Genomic DNA, 15,891 nt, shown 5'->3' on the forward strand with positions numbered 1-15,891 from the left:
ATATTGCTTATTGTCCGCGACTGCCATTGCAGCCACTCCGTATGGAGCATTCCACTAACCGCGACCTGTGTACGCGGCCGGTAGCTTTTCGTGACAGCAATGAACACTGCACAGATTGGACCCCAATGCTCCGGTCTGCGTGATGCTCATAACTGCCCCGTGCCTGGTATCTTCCTCTCCAGTTCCAGTGTGGTTCAGGTCGGACTATAATTGAATATAGCTGCTCTTAGACCGACCGCCCGATCTCCCGATATATAGTATTGAGGCCATAAAAGATCCGTTTTTTATCCGAATTCGATGATACAGTGTGTTCTGGTAGACCCCTACCTATTTCTGTGAAGTGTGGTTCAGGTCAGACTATAATTGGATATAGCTGCCCTTAGACTGACCGCCTGATCTCCCGATATATGGTATTGAGGCCATAAAAGATCCATTTATTTCCCGAATTTGATAAAATTTGGCACAGTGTGTTCTGGTAGATCCCTACCCATTCCTGTTAAATGTGGTACAGTGTATTCTTGTAGATCCCTACGCATTCCTGTCAAATGTGGTCCAGATCGGACCATATTTGGATATAGCTACCTTATAGACCAATCTCCCGATATAGTGTAATGAGCCCATGAAAGGTGCATTTTTCATCCGATTTCAATGAAATTTGTCATAGCGAGTTCTGGTACCCCTCTTAACCTTTTTGTAGAATATCATCCAGATCGCACCATATTTGGATATATCTGTCATATCGACCGTTCTCCCGATATGGAGCTCGTAAAGGGATCATTTTTCATCTGATTTTGATGAAATTTGAAGCAGTGCATTTTGGTACCCCCAACATTTTTTGTTGAATATCCAAACACACTGTTTCAATTTTCATCAAAATCGGATCCAAATCTGAACCGATATAGCCCATCAACGACCTACATCAATTTAAAGTATCTGTAAAAAATTTCAAGCGGCTTGCTCTTCGCGTTCGACAGCTATCGTGATTTCGACAGACAGACGAACGGACGGACATGGCTAGTTCGATTCAGAATGCCGAGATGATCAATGACTAGATTAGTATACCCCCATCCTATGGTGGTGGGTATAAAAATCAAGTGATCGATTTATATAGAAGCAATATCAATGCACAGACTGAATAAAACCAAACTTAACAAAGTCAGTTGGATGTCATGAGAGAAATTATTGTACATAATTTAAGCCCAATCAGATGAGAATAGAGCCATCTATAGGCGCAATGTGTCTTATAGGATACATTCAGTATCGGGTCGCTTATTATACCCACCACCGAAAGATGGGGGTATATTCATTTTGTCATTCCGTTTGCAACACATCGAAATATCCATTTGAAATAACGCTATTCTTTTTTTGTTCATAAGTTAAGGTTAAGTTCGAAGATGGGCCATATCAGACTATATCTTGACATAGCTCCCATATAGACCGATCCGCCGATTTAGATTCTTAGACCCATATAAGCCACATTTATTATCCGATTTTGCTGAAATTTGGGACAGTGAGTTGTGTTAAGCTACTCGACATCCATCTTCAATTTGGTGCAGATTGGTCCAAATTTTGATATAGCTGCCATAAAGACCGATTCAGGGTCTTAGGCCCATAAAAGGCGTATTTATTATTAGATTTTGCTGAAATTTGGGACAGTGAGTATAGATAAGCCTCTCGACTTATTTCTGCAATATGGCACAGCTGCCATATAGACCGATCTCCCGATTAAGGGTTTTGGGCTCATAAAAAGCACATTTATTGTCCGATGTCGCCGAAATTTGGGACAGTGGGTTGTGTTAAGCCCTTCGACATTCTTCTTCAATTTGGCTCAGATCGATCAAGATTTGCATATAGCTGTTATATAGATCGATCTCTCGATTTAAGGGCCATAAAAAGCGCATTTTTTGTCCGATTTCGCCGAAATTTTGGAAAGTGAGTTGTGTTAGGCTCTTCCAACTTGGCCCAAATCGTTCCCGATTTGGAAATAGCCGCCATGTAGACAGATATCTCGATTTAAATTCGCATTTATAATCCGATTTCACTGAAATTTCACACAGTGGCTTATGTTAGGCTTTTCGACATCCGTGTCGTATATGATTCAGATCGGTTTATTTTTGGATATGGCTGCCAAAAATACAAATATTTTGTTAAACACAATTGAACAATGACTTGTACTTATTAGTATTGGTCCGAATCGGAACATATTTGGTTCAAATCGGAATATATTCGAAAAGGTATGCATTTTTCATCGGGTTTTTGACGAAAGATGGTTTGCATATATACCCGAGGTGGGGGGTATCCAAAGGTCGGCCCGGCTGAACTTAACGCCTTTTTATTTATTTTTTCAATTTTGCAAAAAAAAAAATATTTTTTTTTTTCAATTTTGCAAAAAAAAATTATTTTTTTTTTTCAATTTTGCAAAAAAAAAAAATAACTTTGCCGATAGCATCGATAGGAAAAATATCAATAGATATTCAGACAAAAAATAAAATATCGATAGTGTCATCGATAGTTTGCCAGCTCCAATGCTGAGTTAACATGGCACATCTGATGCATGGTCATTGTAAGAGTATTGGTGAAAACAAAGGTGTATTCGTCACATCTACATATAACCATCAGTCATGGCTGACTGTCAAAATTAGTGATTAGTGCAACTCTGATTTAATGTATGTTACTAGTTCGCGCCATTTTTCATTGTTTGTGGGTTATGGTTCTTAACTATAATACACACACACACCCACAACCAAAACTCGTTGACAGATAGTGCACTCGCGAGAAAAAATTGTACTCAGCTGTTTACGGTACACTACCTGGTAATAATGTCATGTGGGCAACTGCCACTACCTGTAAATGAATATATCTTGTGTGTGTACAACTGTACCATAATTCAAAAAACGTATATCGATGTCATACTTAAACAAAAACGACCTAATTTAAACAATTTTTTGATAAATATTTAACTTTTAACAAAAGCTTTTATTTATCACATTTGCTTAACAAAAAAATAAACGTTTTGTTTTTTCTGGTGTTTCTTATTTTTTATTTTTCTTTTAGTTACTTTCTCGGTTTGCTTACGGCCACTGTAAGTTCTGAGGTCTTTAAAGCTGCGCAGCCAGCTCTTCTCTATTTGGTTCCATTCACCCTACTGCCTTTGTTGACAATGGCTTATTTAAAGGTATGAAATGCATCTCCCTAACTGTGGACCACTTTTTAATACATATTTATTTGTTTGTTTGTTTTTTGAATTTTTAGGGCGATCTACGCCGTATGTGGAGTGAACCATTTATTACCCAACAACCTTCAAAACAACTGGAAGTCTGAGTGTTTTTCTTCAAACGAAAATACTTTTTTTTATCACTACTACTACTATTACATCTATTATAACTTAATGTATAAATGATAAGTTAATTACAACACATCCCCTCACATATACACACACAATCTCCTCCCACTCTCTCTCCCTCCCTCATTTTTGTTTTTAGTAGTAAAGGAAAAAAAGAGGATTTTTTTTACAAAATGAAAAAAAGGAAAACCGTAAAAGCATGAAGAATAAATAACAAATTTTATTTAAGCATAAGATAGGTTAGATTTTTTTGAGAAGTTATTTTTAAATGCATTTCGTTTTGTAAGTTCTAGAATATTTTTCTATTAAACAATTATCCTTCCATTATTTACATGTCGTTGTAATGTTGTTTTTCTCCATTTTTTTTAATTTTTATATTTAAAAATTTTTTTTTTTCATAATTGAATTTTTCATTCTAGGAGGATTTTGGTGTTTTGCATTTGTTTTAAGTTTAACGTACCTTTCCTACAATTCCTCCCCCCACCCCAAAAACATCTAAGGAAATTTTTGTCACATTACTTACAACAACAACTACATATACGAAAGCAAATTTTAGAAAAAAACAAACATAAAAACAGTAAAATAATGAAAATAACACAACAACAACAACAACAACAACAAAAATAGCAACTATATAATTATTATAAATAAACTTAAAAAAAAACAAAGTGCATAGTACTAATAATATAACAAAACTAAAAAATCTTGAAATTATGCAATGAACAAAATAATGCAAACCAACAAACAGAACAAAAAACTGAAGGAAATTATCTCTCTCTCTCTCTAATGAAAATTAAACAAAAAGAAATTTTATAAAAATGTATTTTATTGTATTAAGTCGGACTAAACTGTAGTTGAATTACTTTATAATGAAACTATAAAAAGTCATTAAAGAAAATGGAATATATATGTTACATACAATAACACTATATACAAAAAAAGAAATCCTCCCATTTAATTAATTTTCTTATTCCTAGTAGTTTTTGTTTTTCAAGCTTCTATGCCCGATAAGTTTGATATTTATATCTTCATAACTTCTTTAGTGCTAAAGAAAAAAATGGTTATAATATTTAAGTATATTATAAGTAGAGTCATGAGTTGTATGCAAAATCAAACTTTTTTCATCTATTATTTGGCAGATGCGTTGGTATATTGCTTATTTACTATCGAAATTGCAGTTTTCAAGCAATGCCCTGCACCAAACCACTGAAGGCTGAACTGTATTTTACGGGGTAGTTTGCAAAAAAATTAAATTTTTTGCATACCTCCTAATTTTGACCCCAGGAACCTGAATATGAAGTCCGTTTTTGGGACTCGGACCGTTTTATCGGACTCCAGGCCCCATAGGAATTTCCCGGGTCAAATTGTTGGATATTTGATTGCATATTCGTAATCTACTAATCAATGCCTTTCATTTGATACCCATCTATGTTAGCCTTCTTCCCTCCAAGAGGGGGGGGGGGGGTTTGGCCCGAACCCCAAAAACGGACTGTATATTCGGGTTCCTGGGGTCTAAATTAGGGGGTATGCAAAAAATTTGATTTTTTGCGAACTACCCCGTAAAATACAGTTTTGCCCCACTGGACACTGAACGCACATGATGTTGTATTCAAAACTACTGAAGAGCGAAACACTGAGTATATAATCTTGAAAAACAACCACCATTCAGTACTTGGGAGTATTTTTATCTCGAATTCATAGTAGAGCTGGCAAAATATCGATGGCACAATCGATATTTTATTTTTTTTTGTCTGAATATTGAATGATATTTTTCCTATCAATACTATCGGCAAATAAGCCACCCGACACTGAATGTATCCTATAAGACACATTGCGCCTATATATGGCGCTATTTTCATCCGATTGGGCTTAAATATTGTACAATAATTTCTCCCATGATATCGAGCTAACTTTGTTAAATTTGGTTTTATTCAGTCTGTGCATTGACATGCTTCTATATAAATCGATAACTTGATTTTTACTTCTAAACGATAAATGATAGTATCGATATTTATTATGAGAAATATCGATTGTTGCAAATATCAATAGTTTTCCAGCTCTAATTCATAGAGTTATGAGAAATTACTCGTTGTACTCGCTATATATGAAAGCATCTCACTGTCTTTTTTCAAATTATGAACAAATCGTTTGCAAACTGTTTGTTTTCTTATATAAAAAAAACTAGGCGTGTGTGTTTACCCATGTTTTTGCCAAATCAGCCACGTTGCCTTCGCACGAATTTCGTCTACGAAAGCAGACGACAAGAAAAATAGTACTTCATCTAAACCAAAATGTACCCGAACACATGCATTGTACAACGTCCACTCACTGAAATCCGAATCAATCTTTCTTTTTGCTGAAGAGCTCATTTTATGCATTCACTCATCTCGTTACTTGGTGTCTTGTTTATCAGTTTTACTCAATTCTCAATTGTCTCGTACAATGTTGTATTTTTAAACGATCAGTTCATTTCTTGAAATACTCTATGATTGTTGGTGTAGCTTGAAAGCAGAAATTAATGGTCTTGCGCAGTATCGCAATTCTGTAACTTATAACAAACATCGATTAGTTAAATATGTCGACAAAAAAATCGTTTGCACTAACGAGTATGTTATTCTCTAATTCCTCGTTAACAGAAATCGTTATCTACTTTTTCTCTCTGGCAACTCTACCCAAAAAAACCAAAGAGGAATCGATAAAAATAATAAATAATTCTTCTCATAGCCTGAAATTTATCTTTTATTAGTTTAAAAACATCACAAATCTAAATGAAATGTACACAATTACTTTGGAAAAGTGCTACCAATGCCAATTTATTCGTATAAAACTTTTGCGGACATTTTTTTAATGGAAAATATCACCAGATATGCCAAATAATAGCTATGAATATTTCGATTTTGCATAAAATCCGGACTCTAATTATAAGATATGATGATGAGATACCGTAATGGACGACAACGAAAAGCCCTTTGTGATGACTCCATATGTTCTTCTTTCTCAACCGCTTCTAAAGACTTCTTTAGGCAAATTTTACTAACATATATTGTGTTAGTATGATAGAAATATTCCATTAGGGGATAGTGACAAAACTTCTCTCATATCAATAAGTAATGTCCAAGTCACCATGGCAGGCGGATGTACGTACTAGAGGTGTGCATGTGAGTTGTGAGTAGTCGTGTCACGTGTGAGTCACGTGTTTAGTGAGTGAGATCCAAATCTAATGATGTGATCGTGCGTGACCGTGATTGAATTAAAATTCTTCGTGAGTGAGCGTGAATCACGACTCATGAGAAAAACACGAACCACAAGATATTACGACTCATAGGAAAATCACCATTTATGGTTGGTATTGTATCTTCCACTTTTAACCAAATATTGTTGTTGTAATTGCAGACCAAAAGCACAACACATTCTTTCACAAACCTTTTTATTTCCTACAGATTGATTGAGTTGCTTATTGTGAAAGATTTATTTATTTATTTTTTTCGAGTGTATTTATTTATATTTAAGAAATACTTTCTTATTTATGCCTCCGCAAATACTTTATTTTTTCCACCCAGAGTAAATACATGTGAGCAACATCACTAACACTAACAAACACTCGGTTACAATTAGAAGTTTGGCGATCGCGTTTATTTTGCGTAAGAAAAAGGCTTGTTGCACAGCGACTGTAGTTTTGCTCTCAATGGGCGTCCCGAAATGTAAATTTTCCCAAGATGAAAAAAACAAGTTATCACGAAACGAACATATTTCGGCAAATTTTTCCGTTTGTATTTTTTATATGGAGTTTCAACGCGAAAACCGAACATAGTACCGGCCTTTAATCAGAGTACTATTTTTCTACTATTTCGTCTTTTTTTCCGTCGTTTGAAAAAATAAATTATTATTCGCAGTTTTTCGTGTATCGTGATTTTTCTCGCGAGGCGTGATTTTTCGTGCGTGAGTAAAATTTTTGTCTCGTAAGATCAGTCACTTTTGGCGACGTAACTGTAACCGACCCTAAGAGATGCGCCAGGTTGTTCAACCTTTAATTTATTGAGCATACCGAGAGTGACAAGGCTGGGAGGAGAGCCATTAGTCGTAGGCGTGGTCTCCGAGCCGATGGACAGCCATCACAAAATCATCCAAGGCATTGGGCCCCAAGGGAATCTCTATGCTGGATCTACCTGGAGTCGAGTACCTTACAACTGTCCTCAACCTGTCTTTGAAAATTCTTATATTAACCGATGTCTGGAAGATGGGAAGTGTGGTCCCGCTACCGAAGCCTGGAAAGGAGCCGAGTAACAGAGAGTCGTACAGACGAATCTTCCTTCTCTCATCAGTAGCCAAGACGCTTGAGAGACTACTCCTCACGAGCCTTGTTGGAGAATTTGCATTCACCGAACATCAACATGAATTTCGAACGAAAACTGCATAGCACAATAACTACATTGCTGGCCAACACCGCACACATTTGCTGTAGCTTCAATCAGCACAGGTCATGTGATAGGCCAACACATCCCTCCAGCCAGGCCTGAAACGCTGAATCGCGAATTATCTGTGTTGTCGCTAGTCGTTTGTGGAACTTAGGGATAAGAAGTCGAAGACCCGTAAAGTGAAACAGTTCCCCACGGCGGGGTGATATTTCCGGCACTATTTAACATCTATGTATCCTAAATAGATATCGTATCATATGCGGACGATTGTACGATTATCAGGCCCCCACCCATTGTTAACATCTGCGAAAGGTTAAATGTCTACCTCGACGAATTTGGGGCTTATTTCACTGCAAAAGATTTAAAGATATTTGCCACCAAATCTTCAGTTGAATGAGCTGAATGTGAAAGTCGATGGAGAAACGTTCCGACTATCAAGTATCCCAAAATATTTGGTGTCACTCCCCACATGCCACATCAATTTACGATAAGATGAAATAGGAACAATGTTCTCAAGTCATTTGCCGGCAGCACTTGAGGTGTTGACAAAGAAACTTTGTTAACCGCGTACAAAGTAATTGGCCGGTCTGTGGTAAGTTATGCAGCGCTAGTGTGGTCTTGTGAGCTATGTGATGCGCTGAGGAATAAAATTCAGATCTATCAGAACTCCGCTCTTCGAACAGCGACGGGCTGCCTCCTCAGTTGTCACGTGGACCACCTCCATCAGGAGACAAAAAGAAGACATAACTTCTCCTTCTGGGCTGTTATCATAGGGACGATCCAAATCATCATCTTAGGAATGGGTATCCACCACCCAGAAGTTTAAGGTGGATCTACATGATGTAGAGCATAGATGGGCAGCATACACGCACTATACCTGCGGTCATAGGAAAAACGACTAGAAGCTCACGGACAGTGTAGACAATTTCGTGTGGCTTCGTTCAGCTGCCTATTTCAAAGCTTTTTCATTTAGTTGATGTTTGATTTTCAATAGTGTTAGTGTGAATAGCTACTGGGTGAATGTGGTCCATGGCGAACGACCGCTACCCATTGCACCTGAAGAAATTGACCTCCCCCGGCAAACCAGAATTGTTCTGCCTCAATTACGATCCGGCAGATGTAGCCGCCTCAACTCCTACAGAACTACGATTGATGCCAAAGTTCAGGAGGACCTTTCACCACACGACACATGTTTAACTGCCCAGCCAAACCCACTCGACTCGGATTCAGATCCCTCTGGAGGCACCCCACCTTAGTCGCAGAGTTCCTGGATCTGAATATTCAGCAGTACCCATCAGACGAAAGGTAGAACACAACACACTGCAACAACAACAACAATCGTTGTATATCGATTTTGACTTCAAGCTCCATTGAGACTTATTTCGGCACGGGATAGCTGTGAGCACCACACAGGCTGGAACATTGAGCTCCAATCTATATGGTGTTCATTGCTGTCACGAGAAGCTTAGCTGCGGGCTACCGGACGTGTGCACAGGTGGCGGACAGCGGAATTCTCCATACAGAGTAGCTGCACAAATAATGAGTGCCTATGGTGCTCGATATGACAAGGCGAGTTATTGGCGCCTTTAAACAAGCAATGGCCAACCTGTTCACGCGGCGATTGGTTCTTTGGAATGGAACGAGCTTGCTCACTTACAGGAGCTTGACGAGTATCGCCAACTCCACATGAAAATGTGGCTACAACGACGACAACCTCTTTCGGAGAGATTTTTAAGTTGTGACTTCTGCAAAATTCTGCTAGGTCTTGGAGATAAATGTTTGTCTCTTTACACAGCTCATCGATGTTATTCCTCTTCGCCAGGCTAGAGCAGTCATCCGCTAATGATAGTATTTCCACGCCGTTTGCTGTAGAAGCAACTTTTTTGCATGTAGAGGTAGCGAACGTCATCGGGCTTCTTTAAGTGAGTATGCTCGTTTCGGTCCATCGGCGCGGGAACATGATTTCCAGTGATTATTTTATTACAGGCAGTCAGTATTTAAGCAAAAGCCGGTGGCGCCCGGACTCTCAATGAAACTCTTCAATCAATGCTTCTGATGGTGCGTAACAGCAGCTACAACTACTCCGCATGAAGCATTCAACCACCCACAACCTATGGACGTCCCAACACTCAAACTTCCAGCTTATGTGGTGCTCATAGTTATCCAGTGCCACGCAAGTAGGAATAACTATCCATCGCTCGTTCTGAATCCGGTCAAGTAGCTTCAAAGAAAATTTTGGAGCCTTAGCAATGTTGTAGCGCTGTACATCTTACTGAATCCATGGGTGCCAAATCTGGACTCTCGCACGGCAATAGTCTTGGATGGGGTAAAACATTCTCTCTCTCCGGATGTCAAGTACCTGGACGCGATTCTTAACCAGGAACTAAACTGGTGAAAGAACGTCGTAAATAGTCAACAGAGAACCAAATAATATAACATTCGATAACATATAAAAAGCATGATAAATCAAAATTTCCACTATAGAGTACTAAAATAAAACAAAGCAACTTAAGCGCAGATCGTGCTACGAAATTAGTGAACATTCCTTTGAGAGTTTACCAGCCCATTCCTTATTTCGCGATGATCGCGCGTATGAGGTGTGGGCTGGTTGCTGTTCTAGCAGTGTGTTTGTACACTGAGGAGGCAGCCCTTGCGGATGAAAGATTCCATCGGGCCAATCCGGCTCGTACAACAGTCTGCCATTGGATTGAGGGCTGGTACCAATATATATTCATTTACAAGTAGTGGCAGTCGCCCAACAACAAAATATTGAGTGCACTATCTGTCAAAATCAGTAGTTAATGCAACTCTGATTTTGTATATGTTATTAGTTCACACCATTTTTCGTTGTTTGTGTATGTCATGGTTCTTAACAATAATACACACACACAACCAAAACTCGTTGACAGAATTCGCCATTCCAATCCTAGAACCTTAGAATCTGGAAACTGAATCCAAAAATCCATAGGTTGCTCAACGAACACAAGCGGAATTTATAGCTACAGCACTTGACGACAAGTATTTACGTGCCCGTAGTGACAATCAAGTCACTTTCGAACCACTGTTCAAATTATGATAGGACTTCCTTTTGGCTACATAACAATTTTTAACATAAAGAGATGCCTTCTTCTACCTTCAATTTATTGAACATCCACTATAGGCGAAGGGAAGAGCCTTTGGTCTCCGACCCAATGAACAACACAAAATTCATCGTGGCTGAAGTTACAAATGCCTCCCGCAGCGCCAAGTCGTCCAAGACGCTGAGAGTCGAGTCCCTTACCAAGTTTCTCAAACTGTCCCTTGATACTCTGTACAGCTCCCCATGTCTGGAATTTCAAAGTTCTGGGCATCAACATAGATTTCGTAATTTGCATATCTAAGCGTTTAACTTGTGTGATCGCCAGTCATATGTGGTATTAAGGAATCGAAAAAAGTGCTTAAGCTTAAAAAAGGAAGTTGACCAAGTTGGGTTAATATCTCCGACATTGTTTAACCTCTACATATTGGGCCAAAAGAAGTTTTTAATTAAAAAGCGAGAGCTAGAGTTTTATGTGTCGATTATAGATTGCAACTCAACTGCAGTTGCGTTACCAGGAGATAAAATCTTGATATATAAATTAGTATAACGTTGGAAATTTTTGTTAAGTGCAGTCAATATCAGTGTTTTGGACATTCAGCTACTAAGTAAATTATAAAAAAGTATGCACTTCAAAACAGAAATGGAAATTTTTATTACAAATTTGCCCATTGGCAACCCTACTGATGTTGGGTTGCTATTCATAATCGACCCCTTATTATATATTTACAGCGCAAAGTTGCAATGGATAGTTGTCAATAACAGCCAACACTATACTATAGTACTATTTTAAAACAGGAACTTTTAAAACCATTGTGTTCGTTTTACATTTTACTTTTTTTTGTACAAAGTTCTAATTACTCTTGTTAAAACTTGATTTATATACGTTTTTTTATCATACTCTTCGTAGAGATTAAGAATGTGTATTAAAAATAAGTATAACTTAAAAAAAAACAACAACATTGCAAACCAAACCATCTTAGTATATGAATATATTGCGAATATTACGACATACTAAAAATAACTAGTACATATAAATAATACTAAATACAATAATTAATAAAAAAATAAAATTAGTTTTTAAGTTAAACGCGGTTAAAAGAATTTTTAAATAAAGAAATATTAAAACAAAGCAAACAATTGGGTATTTGACATTAAACCACTATCGCGCAGGTACTTGAAAAACTTTCCTGGTTCACACACACGTTTATTTAGGCTCATTTCAAATCCATGTTACATTAATGTCAGTGTTTTATTGTATTTCACTATTTTCAATGCAAGTCCGATGTACACAAGATATATTCATTTGCAGGTAATGGCAGTTGCCCAACAACAAAATATTGAGTGCACTATTATCTCTCAAAATCAGTGATTAGTGCAACTCTGATTTTGTGTATGTTACTAGTTCGCGCCATTTTTCGTTGTTTGTGTGTATGATTCTTAACTATAATTCGTACACACACAACCACAATTTTTTGGCAGATAGTGCATTTCGCGAGAAAAACTTATACTCAACTGTTTACGATACACTACCTTGTAATTATGCCTTGGATGTACAGCAGAAAAATCTAGTGCAAAAATTCTACTAGATGGTTATCGATATCAGACCAAAACAGGAGTGCTGGCAAAAGATATCAATATTTAATTTTTTGACTGAAAATCGATTGATATTTTTGCGATGCGTAAAAGTAAAATTTTTTTGTAAGGGCAAGCAAAAGTACGCGAACGACTTCCAGTGAAAATTTGCAGAACAGCTGATTTTTGCTTTGATTGGTTTTTTATTTGCTTGATTAGGAAAACAGTTGTTTTTAAATAAAAAATGCTGGCGATACTTATGAGTTATTTTCCTTAGATAAAAGTTAATTTATTGGCTGTCCGCGCCATTGGATAGCCATCACAATTTACTGTGCACAAAGCTACGCTGGTCTCAGACGGAGGCTCCATACTGATGCTGAAAAATCTGTATCTTCCTGGAGTCGAGTACCTTACAAGTGTCCTCAGCCTGTCTGAACACTATTATGGTGCCCGATGTTTGAAAGATGGGCAGTGTGATCCCGCTACTGAAACCTGGAAAGGAAACGAGCAAGGAGAAGTCGTACAGACCGATCTGTCTTCTCTCATCAGTAGCCAAGACGCATGAGGGACTACTCCTTCCGATCCTCCCGTTAGACAATTTCCATTCGCCGATCATCAGCATGCATTTTGAATGCAGTACACAAAAGAAGAAACAACGTTCTTAAGTTCCCTGTCGGAACTTGGAACTAAGGAACATTGAACTAACCACCTAATGCTTCTGGATATTCTGGCTAGACAAATTGGCTACGGATACTGTCTTTTCATTAAAGATATCTGTATCCGTTCACAATTGGCAGACCAATTTGCACTCATTTTTTCCAATCCCACTGTGCGTAACTTTTAACTGCCCAGCCAGACTCACTAAATACCATGGCAGCATCTTCCCCTCCTTAACAAATTCAAAGGAGCGGTATTCGTTTCATTGTAACTCTTTCATGGGGATGATTCCATCAAAATACTTATGAAACCGATCATTGCTCTTTCCTTCTCTCTTCTCCACATTTTGCACTTACTTTCTAATGTAGAACACTCGACTTGAGGTAAAATTACAACTTCATTTGTCGAGTTTTCTGTACCTGAACATTAACTGCTGCCATGAAACTTCATTAAAAGTTCTATTATGGCGAAACAATTAATGGTAGTCTCATTTGTACAACAACCATAAATCACATGGTGCAATCCGCCATGTTGCCATCAAGCTGATCGACGTTTTGCCAACACAGACAAAGAAATTTGTGTATACATGTGCGTACATGAGCAGAGAATATGCGAAAAAGAAGAAAAAATAGAATGCAAACAAAAATCTGTCATCTTAATACCGTCACATCTGGCCGGCTGTTAACAGCTGTTCGTGTGAGACCGCCTTGACGAGAAGTAAAAAACTAGAGATCGATGATATACATGCAATATCAATGCACATAGCAAATAAAAACAAATTTATTAAAGTCAGTTGGAAATAATGAGAGAAATGATTGTGTAAAATTTTAAACCAATCGGACGCCTATAGAGGGCGCAATGTGTCTTATAGATGCATTTACTTTTTTTGTTAAATTTTATCGATAGGAAAAATATTAATTGTTATTAAGACAAAATATAAAGTATTGATAGTATCGAAGGTGCCATCGATATTTTGCGTCTATCGATTACCGTATACAAAAAAATGTGTAATAAATTGACATATATTGAAAAACACGTTCTGTGACACATCATGATCATACTCATCGTAAACACGTTCTGTGACAAATAAGGTTAAGAAATGGGAAGTAAACTATGACAAATCAAATAAAATCAAATAAAAGAAAAATAGATGTACCATTTTTGGCAAAAGTTGTAATCAACACGTACTCACGTTGAGTACGATCTTGATGTGCCGTTTAAAAGGGCCATTACTTCGACGATTACATGTTATCGAAAGTCATAAAAGGTTGTTCACATGTAAAACTTGGTTTGTGCCAATGGGATTGATATTCATACATTTGTTTCATAAAAACTAGTGACCCTTCCTGGGGAGATTACTGCATGAATTGGACAATTAAAACAAAACTATGATCGTGAGAAATGCTGTTTTTATGTTAATTAAACTTATTAACCGACATATTCTAGTAATGAAAGTCAAAGTGTTATGGTACACAAAGTGGAAAACGGCTGAACCGGTTTTGTTGAAATTTTTCACATATTGTGTAGGATGGTTTGGAAGGAATAATAGGCTATACATTTTTTTGATATTGGAAGGGGACAGACACTCCCCCGTAATGCCTAGTACTGACTTCGACTTGTCGCTCAAATATCTGTAAAAATGCATTATAAAAAAATGGTGACGAAACAAAGGCGAACACATTCCTTAAAAACTGTATTGAGTTCTATAAGCAAAATAGTTGCGACAAATGGCTGCATCAGTATAAATTTCGCTTCAATAACTTGCATATGTTTTTGAATGCTTACGAAATGAGCACCAATCAACTCTGTTTCAATGCTGTTGTCTTTGTTGTGTGTTGTTGTTTGACTTTTTGTGTTCTGGTGGAAAATACAGTCCGTTGGATTTCGAGAAGTCCATAAAACACCCTTTACACTGCTCATAAAATCCGGATTTAAGGCTCTCGTCTGCTGATTTTATAAAGGGAAAACAGATGATCAAACCACTAAATCCGAATTTAAGGAGCAGTGTAAACTGGGCTTAAAAGTTATTAAAATCAGTGTACTCAATTAACAAACTATCAAAACTCGCTATTTCCTCCTCCTCACTAGCGCTCTTTTCAGGGCAAACTATTTTCAGCGAATACTCTTGTAAATTTTCGAATGCGCGAACACATTTATTGTTGACTGGAAGCCTAATACGCTGTGAATAAGGTTAAGCTTTAAAGTAGTGGTTACCATTTGTACAATCGTGTTAAAAATAATCGAATATGAATAATCAAAATAATCACATACGAGGAAAATCGCCTAAAAATTAGAAAGAAAACAGACAGAAATCAACGTGATTATTCGGACACGGGATACGGCGAAAATTATCAATTTATAATTATCCGTCAACGATAAAATTAATAATAATCGATACAATATAAAGTTCATCAGTTTATCCGTGACGAATAAACAAGTTAAAATTGTTTGAAGTTTGTTAAAAAATATATTGTGCAACACACCAAACAACGCATTAAAGAAAGAAGTCTCTTGGGATGCCAAAGGCATACTCACACAAATAACAAACAGCAAAAAGCGGAATATAAAAATTTGTATAAAATATGGGCAGCGGCGCATATATAGTTCATTAAAATATGTGTAGATATATACAAATACCAAAAATGCATGTTTAAATCTACGTCTCTTCTGTTCCTAATTTTTCGAATAATCATTATCACAATCATAATCGCAAAGTGTATGTGTAAAACAAGTTGTTAATAAATTGAAAGAAAAAATTGCAAATGTTATAAAATACAACGAAGTTTGCAAAAATAAATGCAAGAAGAAGAAGCAAAGTTTACAAA

The 15,891-nt window shown here is 37.0% G+C and overlaps 1 protein-coding gene across 1 annotated transcript in view; it reads left to right on the forward strand.

The window, feature by feature from the left end:
* Nucleotides 1–4,780, forward strand: part of LOC106087215 (signal peptide peptidase-like 3) — a 38,936-nt gene extending 34,156 nt beyond the window's left edge. The window contains exons 6-7 of the mRNA XM_013252188.2: nucleotides 3,055–3,175; nucleotides 3,253–4,780. Of these exons, the coding sequence (XP_013107642.1) occupies nucleotides 3,055–3,175; nucleotides 3,253–3,321 (190 nt within the window). The 3' untranslated portion in view covers nucleotides 3,322–4,780. The remainder of the gene's footprint in view (nucleotides 1–3,054; nucleotides 3,176–3,252) is intronic.
* Nucleotides 4,781–15,891: the final 11,111 nt, after the last annotated feature.

This window comes from Stomoxys calcitrans, chromosome 2, assembly GCF_963082655.1.
Source record: "Stomoxys calcitrans chromosome 2, idStoCalc2.1, whole genome shotgun sequence".
NCBI classification, from domain to species: domain Eukaryota; kingdom Metazoa; phylum Arthropoda; class Insecta; order Diptera; family Muscidae; genus Stomoxys; species Stomoxys calcitrans.